This window comes from Ceratosolen solmsi, unplaced genomic scaffold, assembly GCF_000503995.2.
Source record: "Ceratosolen solmsi marchali unplaced genomic scaffold, CerSol_1.0 scaffold7, whole genome shotgun sequence".
In the NCBI taxonomy this organism is placed as follows: Eukaryota; Metazoa; Arthropoda; class Insecta; order Hymenoptera; family Agaonidae; genus Ceratosolen; species Ceratosolen solmsi.
This window is the reverse complement of record NW_011948413.1, coordinates 10,242,164-10,262,848: the sequence shown is the minus strand read 5'-3', so window position 1 is coordinate 10,262,848 and position 20,685 is coordinate 10,242,164. Positions and strand designations below refer to the sequence as shown.

General features: G+C 33.2%; 1 protein-coding gene across 1 annotated transcript in view; it reads right to left on the bottom strand.

The window, feature by feature from the left end:
- LOC105367679 (uncharacterized) overlaps positions 1 to 15,905 on the bottom strand; it is a 33,889-nt gene extending 17,984 nt beyond the window's left edge. The window contains exon 1 of the mRNA XM_011506447.1: positions 15,588 to 15,905. Within this exon, the coding sequence (XP_011504749.1) occupies positions 15,588 to 15,608 (21 nt within the window). The 5' untranslated portion in view covers positions 15,609 to 15,905. The remainder of the gene's footprint in view (positions 1 to 15,587) is intronic.
- Positions 15,906 to 20,685: the final 4,780 nt, after the last annotated feature.

The following is a 20,685-nucleotide window of genomic DNA, read 5'->3' as shown; positions in this document are numbered from 1 at the left end:
CCCACCCCCTGATCCATCACCGGCCGCTTATGATACACCATGCGCGACTATCAGCGCGAAATCTCCATCGATCAGTCGTCCGAATTCTATTTATAAGAGCTGCGCGACGTTTAACAACTCGGACGGCGCTTATTAGCGAGAAACGATTAACGAGGGAGCGCACGCGTAATTGAAGAGAGGCGCCTTGGTTAGCCGAGGCCGAGATTAGTGATTAGTACTCTCAAGAATTTTATTTGTTATTCATGAGTGGAGAAGGCGCGAGTCGTCGATGCGCGCGTCACCTTTGTTTTTGCATAGGGCGGATCGCCCTAATGTGACGCCGGTAATGCTACGTGACCATTTTAGCCTTGGATACGGAAGCCATCTTACATTGTTCAGGGCGAGCGTATATTTGTAATTGTGAGAGTTTATAGTCTGCGGGGAGTAGCGGAATTTTTAACTCGATGTTGCGAGTAAGGACGGGATGACCGGATCCGCAACCTGCGATTTTTCGAATCCGATGATGTATTATTATCGAAATTATCGAATATTGCTTTTAAATGCGATTATATTTAGTTCGTTAAAGAAATTAATTTATCAACTTAATAAAAGTATGTTTATTCTATGGTTACATTCCTATTAATGGCTAAATTATCTATAATTTTGTGTAAGGACTTTATAGTTTCGATTGGCAATATAATTTCTACACTTTTAATTAATTATTAGCATCTATCTATATTTGTATCCATTTTTTTTTTTTTTTTTTTTTTTTTTTTTTTGTCATTATTGCGTGATTTCTCATCCTTATTGTTAATTGTTAATGGTAATCCCCATATTTAATAATGTTTATATTCGCTAATTACTATTCGTTACTTATATTGTCTCCTTCAAATCACACATATATGACGCGCGAATTGACACTCGTCGTCACTGGCTGTGTGTATGATGGTCGATTGTCTATTAAATAATAAATAATTTATTAAAATGCTAGAACGTTTATTCTCCAATTTTAAAAAGAATTTTATAAATATTTTTACATTGTCAAATTTCGTAATTATATAGAAAAAATTATATTTATATTTTATTAATTATATATTTTACTTAATACGCCTACACTCTCTGTTTAATACATTAAATAAGTTTTAGTTAAATCATTTTTCTCATAATTACCTTTAATAATTCAAAATATTTTGCTACATATAGACAATGTGTGTAAATGAAATATATATTAAAAACGAATATGTATATGTATCTTCTGTAGAATTGATTTATTATATAAAATAAAAATTTAATAAATTAATCACATTAACTAAAAGTATATTCTTTTAATAAAAAGTTTTCAAGGATAAAATATACAGAAATAAAATTGAAAACTAAATTAAAAACTTTTATTTCTAGTTACTCATGAGGGACAAATAGAGTTAAAATTATAAAACAAGATTATTTATTGCATTAACATTTAATGGAATACGTAAAGTGTAATATGTCTTACATTATTCTGTCCTGTAGAAGCTTTTAAATGAATATAGTAATTGTATACTAACAAAATAATAAATTAATAAAACTAATAAATTATATTGTCAAATAGTTGTTATTACTGCATATTGTTTTTTCCACTTTATAAATGTTTTAGCTTATTTCTTATAAATATAAATTGACATTCAAATTATATTAAAAATTATAATATTTCTCTCTAACATAAGCATCCATTTATCATTCTAACCAAAACAGTGGTTAAAGTCGAATGATTCATAACACAAAAGATATAAATGCTCCCCTATATCTCTTTCTCTCTCTCCCCCCCCCCTCTTTTGCGCTGATCCACCTCTTTCAGTATACTTTTTATTTAGTTTTTTACTACATTACTGTATTTCTCTTTCATATATACCTTATATCAATTTATTATAATTATATGAATACTCTCAACTGGTTTTATTATGGTTTTATTCTGAATCTCAGTTCCAGCATAAATTTCCTTTTATTTCTCGAATATCTGTCATATATTTATTGTACAATGTCGTGAATAAAATCACAATAAAGGTTTCAAAATATACTTTGTATGTTTATAAATTGAAATAAATTTAACACTATTTAAATGCTGCATAATAAGTATAATCTTATATAACAATAAATTATATAAATCTGCACCGAGTTTAAGATCGTAATAACACTAGAATGTAACTTTGAAGAAAAAAAAAGAAAAGAAAAATAAGTACGTGCGTTCTTACAAAGGTTGTCAAATGATTGTATTACTTATCAGAATAATTTTTTAATCCACAATATTCAATTAATTGATATAAGTAATAAATTTAATATAATTATTTAAAATACTTTGATTGTAATAAATATAATATTTATTTATCAATATAACTACAAATGTGCACTATTGTTTCGAAGTTTTGGCTAAATAGTTCTTTAAGAAGTTATCCACTAAATTTTGCAGTTTATTAAAAATTAATCGAACAATATCTCGCAATAGAAATATTTCTCTCCTTTTCTCCAATTCCAGTAGTTTTTTCAAATTGATCACATTTTGATTGAGTGTGTGCGAGCGTAAATATTGTTGATTCGTGTGCCTGTGTATCTGTATGCGCGCGCGCGCGCGTGCGCTTAACTTTATAATAATATAAAAGTTCACATTTTTAAATAAGTTTCCGATATGAGCATTAAAGTAATATTTCTCGAAGTTTCTCCTCATCTCAGTTCATTCGAAACTTAATGTGTTTTAAAAATATCTCAAACCCGTTCACCTACTGATATTATGATAATAGTGAATTCATATCAAAGTGATAAAGATAAAATTCATTCCTATAAAAGATAAAGACTTATTTATTAATGTTTATATCGAAGGAATTTTTTGTTACTAAATTAGCCATAATATTAAATCTTATTTATCCACATCTTAGTAGATTAACTTGTTTTGCGAATGTCTGCGCCCGTTTTATTCTTTTTTATTTATTTATTTCAACGCGTACGCTCTTGCGCATTAGCATGATCAGATTTTCTTGACGTGTTAGTTTGAGGCAAACAATAGAAACTCTCTTTGTGCTTTTACCTACCAGTATACAAGCACTAAAGACTAAATTATCACGTTTCTCTGGCACTTACAAGTGGGGTTTCCAATTTCTCTTAGTGTATAATCAAAATCTGTGACTTGGAGACCGAAACACCTCTTCGTTAGTCCTAAAAGCCTGAAAGCTATCAAACTAATTACTTTTAAACGTTAAAACAACCTAGCTAAATCAAGTTATTATTATTCCAATTGGCAATTAATTGTAGTACAATTTAAAAAAAAATGAGAAGTAGTAATATTCACATTGTACTAATCATATTATCAGAAGCCAAAGAAACGGATTTATTAGTTTATTAATTATTTATAATAAGACAGATAAATTGTCTTTATGTTAGAGTATTCGTTTATACATATGTGTATAATATTTAGACTGTTAGCATTTGAATATTGGCTCAATACTATTAGAGGCGATAATTAAATAAATGTTAGAAACTTCGTTTTTTTTTAACCAGATTTTCACGTAGTAAATAACTCGGTATTATGCTTGACAATGAATTGAACAAATGCAAGCGATAATCAATTGAATTTAATCCCGATGACAAATTGAAATTGAACGTGTACACGATATAACATGATATTAAAATTAACTTATATAGAGTAATTTTATGCTGAGACGTAAAATTAAGCATCAATTTATAAGTATTCCAGCATCAGTTGATACGCTTATGAAAATATTGTAGAATCTTTTTTGTCATAATTGCAAAATATCGATTCGTCTAAACTTGCTTATTAAGCAAATCATTTATTGCAGATGAAGGCTGAAGCTTATAATTCCATTCTTCGTAAATCAATATTAATTGATGATTTATGTTTACGACACAATTAATATAATTGTTAAAAAGTTTAACCCCGTAATATAAGACAATTCGAGCTACTGATCCTGTCATAAAATTCAATTTCGAATGATAGAAAATACGATGATTCCATTAAAGATAAATTAATATCGAGTAATACTTTTAATTTTATAATATTGCATTGTAACACTTTGATAAAAGGTTGAACATAAAGTACAATGATATAATTAAATCAATTTAAAGATAAGATATCATTATTGTTATTATTATTATTAAAAATCGGACTAGTAATTGGTATATTGACTTGAAATAATTTCATTATCTTTAGTCAGCAAATAGCATAGAATAAGTAATTTTTAATGTTTAGAAATTTTTATCGTTGAAATGATAATTAAATTTGCACGACAATATTGATTAAGATATTGCAGAAATTGAAATTCTTTTGATAAATTTCTCGCATTATTAGAAAATCTGGATGATTGATACATAAGTGATAATTGTAGGATATTTTGTTGATAGTCTTAAAGATTAAGGTAAATCAAAATTGATTATTTACTTAAGATTTCCGTCTGACAGACAGACACGAGGATCATCTCGATTGATTTACTAATCGTTAACAATAATCTCATTTTGTTCGTAGTGTGCGTCTTGCTCTTAAAATAAGCAAACCGCTAAATACTTGCGTCATCAGTGCGAAAATTCATCTGTCAATTTCCATCGGCTTTAGTCGAATGCCAAATTATTTTCATTGCATTTCTTGTTTTAGTTAATGCATACTTTTACTTTAGACACGATCGATTGTCCTTGTGCATTATATTGAAAAATTCAATATAATGGACAACTTTGTTCTGTTTATAATTATTATTTATAATTGTAAAATTAATAATATTGAATGTATTTAATAATATTAAATAATATTTACTAAGAGGAATCTCATGAAATTATGGGTATTTAATATATATATATATATATATACAAAATTTTGAAATTCCATACGTCATAAAAAACTGGTTTTAATCATTTCGAAATCAACTTTACTTTATTCGTACTTTTACGTAAAGAATGGCTTCGCTCCTATTTCTTAGATTTATAAATTGCATGCCATTATTTATTATTGTGCATATTGCATTACTTAAATAGAATATCGTACATCCAGATTTCTATTTCCAGTCCATAAGCTAATAAAGTAATTCCTCAAATGTCGTATAAGTCTTATTCTTTAATCAGTCACATAGAGGGTCAATTGATTTATATCGATGTAAGCATCGCGAGCAATAACAACGTTAGATGATAAATATTATTTTAATTTCAAGGCCATATTCATATGAACGGGCGGGCAGATAAATGCCATGGGAGTGCTTTGGATTTGACGAATCTTGCATTATGTTAGGAAAGCCAGCCCGTTCGTTCGGTTCACCGAAGCCAATTAGTCGATCACTCGGCATCGTAGTTGCCGACTCCCGCGAAATTGAATTCGCAATACGCGCAAATCAATTTCCGCTCGTTCTTTTATTTTATGCTGCGGAGGCAGAGTTCCGCGTCGAATTTGTCACGAGATTCTTCGCGAATTGTTCGATAATTAGCTAGAAAATGAATGGAGGAGAAAATTATAAAACGACTCTACTTGTGCCCCTATTCGAATGAGATGGAAAAAAAATCTGTAAAATTTAGTGCTTTCACGACACTCCGTCTTTCTTACTCTCTGTTTTTCTTTTCCGCGTACAATAAAAATTCTCTTTACGCCTCGTCTTTTGGCATTGAGTTTGCGTCGCGTAAAACTAATGATGAATAATTCGAAAAATGTAGCAACAATACACCCATAGACAGATAAAACCATGAAAATGAAGTAGCTGCTGGAAAATTTTAACGAGTAAAGGGAGCATGTTAAGTAAATACTTGCGAATGAAATTTTTAATAATGCTTGTTATAAAAGTCATTGGTCATTAATAGATTAATTCATGCAATATTTTCCGTTAAGTGAACAATTATTGTAAATACATTTCCCATATTCATATGCGTCATAATTATTCCAAGCAATTATTATTTATCCATTGTCGTCTATAGCGATTCGCTTTATCAGATTGTTAGTCGTTTTAAATGGGCAAAGATATTTCGACGTTAAACATTTTTTACCCCCGCCAACAAACTTCCTTTGATTTTGCACTTTCGCGTCTCGGTTTATTTTTCATTTGTATTAATAAACACCAATGATAACGGCTTGCGCTCCAATTGAAACGAATTAAGAAACGATATAAAAATTTTCACCCCCTCTCGCCGTCCCATCCATCCGTTCCATCTATCAGAAACATTCGCCAGAAGATGAATTTATCCGCAATAATAACGCGATCGATGCATTTTGAATCATAACGTCGCTTCGTTTAATCGATCGGCCAAGTAAGTCGGTAATTTGCCTAATAATGGAAAGCAATTAAAAAAATGAAAAAATAAAATCGTACGTGTCGTAATCTATTGTGAGCTAAGGACAAAGCGAATCGCTCGACACGGAAGCCAATTGACGACGGGCGTCGAGATTAATCTTCTAGACAATGTCTAGTCGAGTGGCTACAAAGTATTCAATTCGGCCAATTTAGTTGTAAGTGCATCGTCAGTGTGCCGAGGTGCCGCGGACATTCAATTAAATTCGGAAGTCGCGCGTCCGTGGAGTAAAATGAGACGACGTCTTCGCCAGGTCACTACGAAGCTCTCCTCGGCATTACGAAGCAAACAAAACAATCGGGACGCGAAGGGAACGGCGCGCCTCTTTATTTCCCCACGTGACGCAAAAAGTCCCATTCGTGGCGTTGTAAGTGCGAGAGGGACGGGGAGAAGCGCGGGACTTTAAATATAGAGCCAAGCGTAGCGGCGTCGTGACACTTTCTCGCTCGGATTCCCCCGAACCCATTGTTTTTCCGCTTTTCCTTCCGCTGCTTTTTTCGACGCCCTTGGCCATTCATCGCATTGTAGCGGGCGAATCGTCGCGGAAGAGGGCAATATAATGGCCGAGTCCGTGACTAAGAGGGGTAACGGGGGAGATGTTTTTTCATTCGGAACGAGGAGCGCGAGCTACATCGAGATTCCATAAGTACGTAATAAGTTGCTGGCCTTATGACTTTAATGCGAACTTAAAGCTCCAGCACAACGTAGGAGGTGAGGAACTTTGCAGCCAAGGGCTCTGGAGTTTTCGGCTACTGGCAAGGGATTCAGATGTTTGCTATTTCGTTTTCGTTGTTCCGTGCTTTTGCAGGCTCCTCGGTCTGGTAACGGGGGTGAAACTACTTAAGGTATCGTTAGAATGTGAAAATGTCGCGCGGGTATGTTTTAAATGCTAATATCATGTTGCCTTAGAGCGAGACGAGAATAGAGAATTTGTAGGGACATGGGGGTGAACGATGGCTATATGGCTATTGGTGAACGATATTTTTGAATTTGCTTGTTAGGCGAGGAATGAGTGTACTGGCCCTCGATAGTGCCACTATTAGGCTTCGACCACTTACATTTAGCCACTTGGATGGCTTAAAAAAAATTGAATGTATCGAACAACAACGAAATATTTCACGCTTAGTAAATTAATTACTTTTCTCCTGTTTCTCTCTTTTTTTTTTTTTTTTTTTTTTTTTTTTTTTTTTTTAAGGGAATTGAATTGGACATTGCGTACTCGTCGAGAGTGCTTATTACGTAAAACAATGGGTCTTTATTCTTCCTCTATTGCAAATTGAAATGCCAACAAAACCAGCTTCGTGTACTTTTTGCCCGTAATTATTAGCATTTATGCTTCTGCCGCTATACTTATTGCAGTTCATAACACAAGCGACCATCGCGAAAGAGTCGTTGAGCGTGCTAACAACTACCGGACCATTTCCCTTGAAAAGTTTGCCAGTACCAATTATGAAACTCATGGGAGACCGCGATGAAAAGAATAATGTAATGAAGTAGCGAGCATGAGCAATAAGGAGAAGGAAAAATGATACGAGGAAGCGAAAGCGGAGAGAGGCAAACGATGAATTACAATGATACGAATGATACAAAGGTGCGCTAGAGGCGGCATTTTTCTAACAAACGAGCCTCTTGAAATATTCATTGTCCTGTTAAATCTGCCTGCTTGGCCACTAAACTCCACTGCTCCTCCAAAATTTTATCAGTCTTCGTTCGTGAGAATTTACTCTACTTTTTCGCTCGTAAATACTTTGATGCTTCGATTGAGTTGGAAAATAGAATGATTCAATTGTCCGAAAATTCAGAGAGAGGATAGTCGCCCGTGTTATTTGGCCTTGTTATACAATAATCGAGATATCGTTAAGTTATGAGCCGTGGCCTGTGCAGTATAAATTTTCCCTCTTGAAACTGTAAATAACTCCAATTAGTATAATATACGAGGATTAGCGCGAGTCACTAAGAAAAATGGCACATCAAGCCTAACAACGACGACGACGACGACGACGACGACGACGATGATGACGACACATGTGTTCTCACTTGATTTTTCATGTATTGCGGTATAATGTGTTCGGGTAGTTAATGGACAGAGATTACGTTATACTTGTTCTTCCACAACTTCTTCGTTTTTATCCATTTGATTGTGGATAAATGAGTATCATTAATATGTGGCATTGAAGTTAATTTATTTTTATTTTATTAACAAAAAAAATTTGAGTCTTATTTGAGGTAAAGCAATGGATGACCGATGCTAATTGAGAAAAAGAAATGATAATATTTACGTATATATTACTTATTCTCTATATTCTTGTAAATATATGTTAACAATTTATATTCATTGAATAGATTTGCTGCAAAGTATAGGCTAATTTTTTTTTCCGCAAGTCACATTATTCTTTAAATAAACTGGACAGTCGAAAACATCGATTTCTGCTATTTAAATATCAACAACATCCTATCGATTTTATCCAAACGGCAAGGATATGTAAAGCTTATTTACGAATAATCACACCTCCTATCATTAGGACCTTTGATAAATAATAAAATCTCTCGAAAACAAAACTCACGCCCATTGAATCTGTAGGTTTTATGAATAGCGACTGCGAATCGCTATTAATCAATTCTGTTGATATATTTTTTGCGCAAATGACGACGATCCTAGTAAAAGCTTGATTATTAATACCAATCGTTCGTATTTTCGTACATGAACTTGTTTTACTACATTTAATAAGCAATGATACAAATATAAACATGATGGAACAGAAAAAATAGATGTAAAAACATGTGGCTGCATTCAAGTCGATGAAAAGTTAAATCTGCGGCAAATCTATTGGAGTGCGATTTCTGTAAACAAATCGGCCAATCCCTCGACGCTTAAGCCTAAAACGATGTTGGACTTTTTTTCTGAAAACCGATAGCCCTACGTAACACAAACTTCCCCGTCACGTTGCGTCACTTTCACTTTATGGGAATAGGATAGAGCGCTCGTGGATGGAATTATGTGTGTCTGCAGTTACATAAAATACTTGTTTGTGTTTTTGTTTTATTTTTATGGAATATCATTCGATAAGCTTTAATTTTTCTTTACGTACATATAATGACATTTGTTAAAATCACAGAAGCGCACTATTGTTCGTAATTAAGCCACTAGTTCATCTACATTTGTCTGTCATTTGAAATATCGTCAATAGCATAGTCACGTATATATAGTATTTCGATGTCAAAATTATTTTTTATTTTATAATTGAAAATTGTATTATTTTATGGAGAGAAATTTTGTATTTCATCTACTGCGCAATTTTTATGAATTATTTGCAATAAAAGCAGGCATTATTGTACAATGTTTAAATACCTTCTAAATTTCTTATTTCCAAAATTTTATTTTGCAAAATAATTTTTCGTATGAAAGCGTATGAACTTTCCTGTAAATCAAAATTTTCCAGGATATAGTTACAAGGAATCTTATTTTAATATGAAAAATTAGTGAAACTAACGTTTGTGATTTATAAAGAAAATACCAAATTACATATTCTTATTCTTACTTTTGAATGACAAATTTTGCAATATATTTTTCAGAAAACAGATTAAAAAATTCTTTAATTAAAATACAAAAACTACGTTGATGCATAATAAAATAATATTTTATCAAATGTATTTTAATAATTCATTAAAAATATCGATTTATCCATTTAATAATTTAATAAAATATTTTCTGTAAATAATTACTAAAAATTATTACTAATAAACATGTAGTTTAATCGACTATGAAACCTAATAACTAATTCTCGTGCCGTAGCTTTAAGGTAAAAGATGCAAAAAAAAAAAAAATTACTTGGAATAGTTATTAACAAGTTTGTAGCTTAATCATATGAATTGATTGTAATGAAAAAATTTGTTTTTAAATATTAGAAAATGTAATGATCGTAAGCTGGTATAACGTTGGAAATATTCAGACGATTGTCAATGAAATTAATATTTTTACTATTTTAATATTTATTTATTTTAATAAATAATATATTTAGTACTTACGTGTATGACTGTATTTATGCATTAAAAAAAAAAAAAAGTTTCTACAAGGAGATGCCCATTTAAACTAAATTTGACTGCTTTTTAAGTCAAACGAATGACCGTGTAGTAAAAATATTTAGTATTTCCTTAATTTATAGATGTCGACAAGTTAAGAAATTATCTGCAGTATGTGACTATTTAGTGCAGTTTTATCATTATTAATAACCTATTTTCAGGCCAGAATCAGGGACTACGATTTTCATAAATGGAATGACATTAGAAACCTCGAGTGACTTGATGCTATTTAAAACTTAATGATATCCAATAACAATAAAAATAGATAAATATGAACAGTAATATAAAAGATTTTATAACAATGACGGGGACATCTTGTAGAAATTGTTATTAAAAGCATTAGTTAAGTTATGCATTTAAAGCTGTTAAATAGAACACCGAAGCTCGAATAGAAGATGACAATTTAATAAATTATTCCAAACTAATACGTATTTAAAAAAAAGAAGCTACCCGAATTAATTGATACTGATATAAATTCAAGAACAGTATAACTAATATGCTTATTTTGAATTATTTCAAATTTCGAAGCTTCATTAAGTGTTAAAATTAAAAATATAAAACGAAATATTCGGAAGCCTGACACGTTGACGAATCATGACATCGAACGAGCAAAAGCAAACGCGGACCTTCCAAAATCCGCTAAGACTCCGCTGGCTCGTGATAGAGAAAGCTAAAAAATGTAATAATATATCATTTTTATCGCCGTGTTTTTGAAAATTTATTTACTTAAAAAGGAGGAGGCGAGAGATGCGATTGCAGTGCTCGCCCAGAAAATCCATTAAATGTCGGATTCCCGATTCTTTATCACCGGCAGAAATAAAACACATAACGACAAAGTGCCTCTACCCTTAAATTGTGCAAAGGAGGAGGAAGAAGCAAATTGAAGGCAAATAGAAGGCAGAGAGGGTTGAGGTGCGCTAAAGACGTATAGTGACGTAAGCGTCCAGTGTCTGGGAAAGAACCAGCTAATTTTGCTGTACAGCCCGGCTCCATCACCCTCTACCCCCTCGCACGATATATATATCTCTCTCTCTCTCTCTCTCTGCGATGCTCTCACTACATTCACTCGAATAAATAGCCGAGTGGGGCCAGTAGCCAGTTGCCTACACGCGAATGTATGGCGTCTGTGCAATGACATCGGCGAATGCTGATACACTTTTTCGCACATGGCTGGATGAGCAGACGAGAAACAGGGCTGCGACTGACTTTTTCGCTCGGCGAAATTTACAATGTTCTTTACTAATAAATTTATGCGAAAAAAAGGATAGAAAGCGCTTCTGTGTTATTTATCAGGGATGGGAGAAAAGTGGGAATGCACAAACGGGATTATCGAATTTGTGATTATCCAACTGTATTTACACGTCGATTCATTCAATTGGTTTTTAAGCAAATAGAAACACTAGTTTTTGAGTTATTTGAACTTTTACTATTTCTTTATAGCGACACCAATGTCGATTTTAGCATACAAAGTTGGCTTCATTCCGCATTAAGTAATCTTGAGAATAAAGCTCCATACATTTTACGTATGTACATATTATTTTAGTAACTAGAAGAAATTCGAGCATTTTTACCACTTACGGTGGAAATACTGCTTCAAGTGGTGAATGATTAATATCTTTTGAACGAACAAGCTACTTTTGTGAAGTGTTGCCGAATTTAATAACCATAGGCCGTTGATTATATGCAGTAAGTATGGTTTAAAAGTAGTAAACGATATGTAAATAAAACGATTAAGAGTAAAAAAAAAATGGATTTTCTTAAATCCAATAGCGCGATTCTTAATTATGGGTTTCGTATTAATAAACGTGCAATAAGCAAAGTTAGACATTATATATAATTACAATACTCACGTTAAATGTTATTAGAATAAATATTATTTTTCTAATTATACTCGTTAAATTATCGACATATGACACTGATATATTAAAAAAGAATTAACTTAACTTAATAAAATTAATTAACTCTTAAAAAAATAATGGTTCGATTATCCGATTGATAAAATCAATTTCAAATGAAGTAAACTATTGTTCTTCTTTACCTTTCTCTATTGTATAGTTGCATCTGTTAGTATCGTGCTATTAACTATAATAATAAGTTTCTGCGTAACAGCACAGTACTAACAAACTTTATGATTTCAGTTATATGGAAAGTTATTGTAGATTGAGCTACATAAGAATATTTTTCTTGTCGATATTTGTTGAGTGTGCGGCACTACAACTATATTCCTTGTTTAGCTTGGCAACGTTTAGTAAAAGAAAGAATCATAAAATCTTAACTTTCTCGAAATTTCGTGAATCAATATACTTTTACTTGCTTTGTGAATATTTATTTTCAGTACTTTAATGTAAACTTCGTAGACTTTCTCTTAAATTCAGAAATTCTATATTTTCAGCTAAGATGAGAGAGAAGAATCGTTAACCCGAATTTCGCTGGCATTGTATTGTGAAATGTTTTTAAAATAAAAGTTTATTTTATCTTAAAATTTTAAATAATTTACAATGATAACAAATAAGCGTAAATAGTGACGACTTGAGTGCGCAAAGACGAGACACCGAGATGAAAAAGATTTAAATCATTAAAAATTGTAAGTACAAACTAAAATACTGAAAATCATCATGAAGTAATTAGTGTCAAATATCATTTAAAAATAAACATCAGCAATCATATTTATCTTATGTTAATAATTGCAACAAATTCTTTTCAAGCAATTGAAAGTACATGTTATATTGCTTGTGCTTCTACTGTCATGAACTTTGCATGACATTAGTAAGTAATGTAACATGATAATAAATTTTTCACGAAATTAACTTATTTGTTTTCCAATCGAAAATCTTTGGTAGCGCCGCCTTAACCTTATTAATTTTCATGAGCTATATTTCTTGATCCAATTGATTGGAAAACACGAGTAATAAACAATATGCATTGAACAAAATAACTAGCAAAATATTATCATCATTAAAACTGAAAAAAATCACAAACTTAAAAAACTTTTACATCTGATAATGAAAAGTCCACTACTAAACTTTTTTGAATAGTTGCCAATGTCAGTTACAATAGCTACATAAAAATAACCTCTGATATTACATAAGGTTAAGTGCGAGGAACTAACATTCGTCCGGTTAGAATAACGTTAACTCGGGAATTATTTAAATCATTTCTTTCAGCGTACGAGTAAGTATAATCGTCGGCTTATATATGTATAACAAAGTTAAATTGCAATGTTCCGCATCGTAAGTACTAGTCAATCGGTCGCGTCTAAATACTTAGATGCAATACTTTGCAAATCCGAGTATGAAAAGCAGATCTCGCCTCGCTTATCACACACAATTTGCAATAAATATCAAGACAAACATGAAAGGCAAAGTTCCGTAGGTCTCCGCCCAAGAGCTTCGATTAAAAGAAAAAAAAAAAAAAAAAGGCAAAAACATCGAGCGTCGCCGAGATGAGGAGACATCGTAATAATGGAGCTGAGGACTCGTGAAAAAATAGTAATCACCTTGCGCACTTTGGCCCAACAAATTTCAAAAGCTTCGTCGCGCTTCACGTGTGTTCAAGCTCTTTGGCGCGATCGCCCTCTCGCTTCCTATTCCAGTGGATTTTTCTCTCAAGCGCAAGGACGAACGGAAGATATTCTTTAAAGAGAATCTTAAAATAAATTACTTTGATACTATTTGCAAGCTTCAAGGCTGCTAAGGGTAGTCTGCATTATTACATCATTACAATATGAACATTTTATCGATATGTGATTTTTCAACAAGATTTCAAGAATTTCGTTGACAAGAAATCTGCGCGGCCTTTACAAAACTTATAATGACAAGATTGTACGAAAGGTTTCAGTGGCATAGTTGGCCGAATAATACTGATCAATAAATTGTTTCCATTATCCTCTATTGCGACTGATACGCTTGTATTTAATCAATTTTACATGTTCAAATATTTTAACTATATATATATATATATATATATATACATACATATATAATACGAAATGACTGTTGTCTTGATTATTAAAAATACAATGTTAATTAAAAAAAAAAAAAAACTACATTAATACTAATGAATATTGAAGACAATTTTAAAAGAGAGTAATTATAAGATTAAGAAAGACTATATGAATTTATTTTGCAAAACGTGAGCGATCGAATGCTGATGAACGACGGTGCCTCGTGAAGCTGCGAACCAGACAATTTCTCATTAAATCTTATCGATTCGGCACTATCAAAACTTCAACCCGAGCTTCAACCCACGAACGCCGCCTCCAATGTGTTTACGTTTGACTGGCAGCGAAAGCCGCGCGAATATGCCCACGAGAAACTCCCATAATTTCCACGGAAACGCTGTCGCGTTCTCGAGTCTTTGTTGCGACATCGAGAGAATTGCCAATAGCGACGTGGACGGGGTGCTAGGAGGAGCGATCCTCGGCCGACGAGCAGCAACGTCATCGTGTCATCATCGTGGCAGCGGCTGTGCGTGGGTGTGACTCGCCGCCGGCCGCCATCCTAAATCAGCCCTGTTTTGTAAACAAAGTCGCCGGTGGCCTTTTAATCGCGCATCTCGCCCTTATTCGTACGAAATTACGTAATTTTCCGACACTACTTGATCCTCCGACAATTTGAAATATTTTTTTAATTTGATTGGGCATAGGCGTGGGCCCAAAGACTTTCTCTCACGAGTATAATATATGCGGAAACTAATAACGAATGAATACGTATATTCAGTCGGATTTAGGTTAACGTTAGAGAAACGTAGTCGGTTATTGCCAATCACATTATGTTTTACAATATGACATAAAATCCCTTTTAATTCACCTCGAAGAACATTCCGATGATCACCATCCAACACACGCGCTTCATAAGTCATTGCTTTTGAATAATCACACGCTTGGATATTGAAGGGAAGCTGCAGCGTCTGACTGTACCAATTACTCGCTCACCTAAAACGCCAAATAGTCACTGTTTAACAATGCCTTACTTCGAACGGCATAATAGATTTCTTGGCAAAATCGACGTCTGAACAAAGTCTTTAAAATGTAAAAATAGAAGCTCCGATCGTAACAATGAGTATCGGCCTCACATCGAGTATCCACTAATAACTTTCCGTCGATCGCCAATACAGAGCTCGCGGAAGCTCGGGACGTCTCGTATTATTCGGCGCCTCGATTTCCAGTTGAGCGAGTGCCGAATTGCAAGATCCATCGATCGAATAGCGCACTCAAAAAAACTTACGTAATTCCTTAAGGATGACATGCTGCAAGATCAGTCCTCACTCGGGCACCTCGCGAACTCCAGCTTTTCGTCGTCGCAAGCTTCGCCGCGAGCTTACTCGCCGTAGGGTTAACGTAATATATTGGTTGATTAATCGGATGCGCTGCGCGATCTCTTTGCCTTTTTCATTCGACCGATCAACAAAAAATGGTGAGAATAAGAGAGGGATGAGAGAGAGAGAGAGAGAGAGAGAGAGAGAGAGAGAGAGTATGTGAAAGAGAAAGGAACAGCTCGCGAGATCGCGCACTTTCCACGACAGACAGAGACGGAGGAGCCGTTTCGGACGAAGCTCAAACCCTGAAGAACCGGCGACCCCGGAGATGCCGCGACGCGCGTTGCCGATCCTTCTACTCTCTCTCTCTCTCTCTCTCTCTCTCTCTCTCTCTCCCTCTATCTCTCTTTCTATCTTGCTATCCCGTTCTTTCTCTGCGGCGCGTGTGCGTGCTCACGCTTTCGTCGCTCAGCGCCGTTCATTCGCTTCGGCTCTTAGCTGCGCGTGCAGGCCCTATTTTAAGAATAGCCTTAATCCTCGTACTTCTCTATCTCACTCTCGCTCACTCCCCTACTCGTTCCTTTTAAAAGTGGTGGGCCGATGGTGGCGAGGAGGGGCGACTAGGTACAGCGACTTGGTTAGCTCGCTCTTTCTTTCTTGCGTTTAAGCGCGCAGCTCCGATGTTCTTCCGTTATCTCCTCGTTGAATACCGACGGGAGCGAGTAGTGTAACTCCCCCAGAGATAGAGCGAGACACAGCGTTAGCGAAGAGTGTAAAGGCGCCGAAAGAAAAGCTTTGGAACGGCAGCGCTCAGGAATGAAAAAAACGAAATCATCTGTGTGCTTGCGTTGACGTATCGAAGAGAATATTTTTCTCGCTTGTGTTAAGGGAGAGAGACAGGCAGATGCCTCGAATGAGAGATCGATTTCTGCGAAAGCGATCGGTCGAGTTGGTTTAGTTGATTATGAACCCGAGGAGCAATGAACTGCTGCGAACATTATTATTTTACTTTGTTTTTTCGTTCATGTCATATTATTTCAACGGTTAAAAATGACTTTTTAATGCATTTTATTATAATGGCTCTGAATACTTGCCTTCGAGATATTAAACAACCACTTTGGGATGAATTCTATAGTTATATTAATGGTTAATTTAAAGTCGTGTAGACGATAGGAATATTCAACCAAATTTATCGTTCAGTAATTACATCATCAAAGTATTTATCAAATTTTCCCCTCTTTTACTTAGTCATGTGTTCACCCCCCCCCCCCCCGCACGCACACACTCTGATAAAATATAATAGCACCCATAGTAATATTATAAATAAATGCAGGCTTTTATGCAATGTTATTGCATCTTCAAAGGATATAAAGCTACAATTGTATCATGAAAAGCGAAATGTAAGATAATGTGCTATCCATGTATTATATTTGTTTATGTTGAATACATCAAATAATACTTCGGCTTATGCGATTTAATAAAAGAGCGCCTGACTTCTTGAATACCTCATCCGATGTAGCCCATGTGTGTACATCCTTTGCTTATGGAAAAAAAAATATATATATAAAATGCCCCTATCCGGCCTGTTTTATAATCTTACCCAGAAGATGTTCGTTGATGTAGAAAACCAAGAGCAGAAAATCTGCCACAACAAGACCAAGTCTATTGAAAAATCTATTTTCAACCGTTGATGGAGTTCTGAAGGAAAACATTATTAGCCATCTTTGCAGCAATGAGGCCAAACTAAATAATAATTGTCTCTTCTATCAACAAATTCAATATTCTTTAAACTAGAAATAAAATGATAAATACGAACTGCCTGTTTATAATATCGCTAGTATAGTTATTATTATTATTATTATTATTATTACACACACACACACACACACACACACACACACACACACATAAAGCGAATTAAATGTACATGTTATTGCTTTCAATGATTCTATGTGTGCATAATGTAAGGGGGGTTTCACCGCAATATAACGTTTATTCAAATTCCCTATACAATTTATTCATATATCATTTACTGATGTTTTTTTTTCTAATATTTTATACATTTTTTTATATGCTGTTAATAATAAGGATGCAAAAATAATTATTAAAATGATAATCTTTTATGAAATGAAATATTTTCTTTCTTTCAATTATTTTAAAATTGATAGTATAGTATAGTATACTTTTAAATTATTGTTCTTCATCGTGATAGGATTGGTGCGTTTATGCAAATAAATATTTTACAAACGAGTACCATGCAAATTTCATAACGTGATATAAATTTATTTTAAAAAGCTGTCATAGTCGGTAACGTACTACGAAAATTACAATTCCTATGTATAATCACTATATTAATGATACAAGAAGACTTAACTACATTGTTAAATAATCTGGATTTTGTTTACATTTTGTTCACGAATCCCCAATTATAATATATTCGATTATACAAAAATTTACATTACTCTGTGATATAAAAAATGAAACTTGGCTCATAGCGTTATTTTCCCTTTTACTATTATTATTCTACGTATTCTTATTGATTCTATAAAGCTTTGAAAATCTTTTTCCATAAAATTCGACGACGAATATTGCATTCATGGAGAAAAAAAAATGTACAAGGAGTCTTAAAAGTAGTAATAGTACTGGTAGTGTCAGTTCAGTAATGTAAAAAAATAGTGCCAAAATTAACACGAAGCACTAGTTGTAATAATTTTCATTAACACTAAAATTTAAAAATTCATTATTCTCATTTATTTTAATAATTAAAGAAAATAATTTTCATAACAAATGATTTTTACATTTTTTTTGCTGAAGCCGATCGTTCAATATCAATGATATTTGTCGGCAATATTATATACGACAATATTAATAGAACATTATTAAAAACTTTAGTTTTATACATTCATATAAATAATCTATCTAATTACAATATAATTAAACATCGCGATCAGCATATTACAATACATTATCAGAATTTGGAAAATATCATTGGTGCTCTGACAATATATCACAAGTAGTCTTGTTTTTAAATAAAAAGTCTTGTAAAATGATCGGAGTCAACCAAAAATGAGTGAATTCGAAAATTCGAATTAATACAACATAATCAATAACATAACTTTAACGATCTTCTTTCTATCTTTTCTGTCAATGCAGCGTGTAGCTTGAAAATATTCAACTACTATATTCATAAGAAAATTCACGAATCAATTTATACATCCATTCTATAATCGCAATACTGAATAATTTACCATAGGCCCTCACATTTCTCCTATTATAATATCAACAATGGCATTATGAATATATTATTAACCACTACTTTTACTCAACTGAAAATGTGTTTACTACGACAATAATAGTAGAACATAATAGAAAAACTTAAGGCGCGATAAGCCTCGGATTCTGCATTGAAATCGCGACAAAATTCTACAAACATTTATCGGAATGTAAGTTCGTTGAAGCCACACGTTGCCATTCAGCGCCACAAATTCCTCATCAACGTCACGTTGAAACTTGGGAAGCACATAAGCGGCGAGCATTAGCCGACATATATACCACCGCTAGCCACTAAGGTTTTCTCAAATAAATATTTACATAAGCGAGCGGAAAGTGCTGGATATCGGATGCGGCATATCGGGCCCGAGCCACAGTGCCATTTTTCTTATAACCGACGCGCACAAAAATCTGGCCAAAGACCTACCAGAGCGAGGGCAAAAGCAATTTAAAATTCCTCGCAATTAAAGGACCTTCCGCGAGTCTGTAACCCTAATCAATTTACCAAGTGGAACGCGCATTCGCAACGATCCCTGACATCCCTCCCTCTCCTAACGCAACGAGGCACGCACACGAAAAAGTCCCTCGGCTTTTCCCCAACTTCTCCGTTCGCGGTGGATGCGGTTTCTTTGTCTCGGCCACCTCCGGCATCGAGCTCCAGTCTATCGAAACTTTGTCAGTGGTTAGCACGGAGAATCGCTTCCTACCTAAGCAGAAGCCTTTGGCAAATGGCCGAAATTTCAATTCGACCGCGAGAATTTTGGAACTCCTTGGCTTGACTTTAAATGCTGATTGCACTTGACTGGCGGCGGACTCTCAATGACGTCATTTGCGTTTTTACTTGGACGATCGGATTTGTTGTTATATTATATATCGGCTGATAAATAAATTCGCCTTTGAATGGTATAATTGATGATAATGCCGGCGCAGACTATTTTGCCAGTACCAATTAGCGTTTAATGTGTCGAAAGAGAATTAATTATTGAAACAACCTTGTATGATGAATTTATTATGATGGATGAAAATTCATAAATTTTTCAATGCCATTTGCTTGTTGAAGTGAGCTTGGGCTATCAATAATTAATTTAGCGCAATAGTCCAGTTTATCTACTATTATAGACTTTATATATTATTTTATTGACGAATGTTAGATTTTAATGATCTTTCATAAGTAAAGACTTAATATCTACATAATCCTAAAGTACAAAGTATTTATAATTACTGTTAGAATTAATGAAAGAATCATTTGTATTTGCTACTACGTTATTATTACCAAATGCTATTTGATAATTTTTTCATTATTATCCAGTAGCTAAGGTAAAATCAAATTAAAATCAATCATTAAAGTATGCATTTCTTATTGCAATTCATAAGAAATTATAATGTAAAATAAATTTTGTATAAATTTTTTCTATTAAATTATATAACACCATAAGCACAATCATTATCTGGTCTTTCTCATGTGCGTATTATTTTAAAAGTACTAATAAATAAACTCTACAACATGCATTATATTATTGGACATTATGATTTATTTTATGCGTTGCTTCACTGAATAAGTAATCGAGATTAGTCATTTATTTTGATTAATCAGTAGTAAATTATCAGATTGTAGATTTTAAAAAGTAAAAGTGAAAAATTATAATCTAACAGAAACATTAACTGCAAGTCAATAAGAACAGTATTAATTACGTTATCCTTCTTTTTTTTTTTTTTTTACTTTTGTAATCAAATTCTCATAAAATCATTTATCATTTATATATTTATTTTTGTCTGTAACAACAAATCCATACTTGA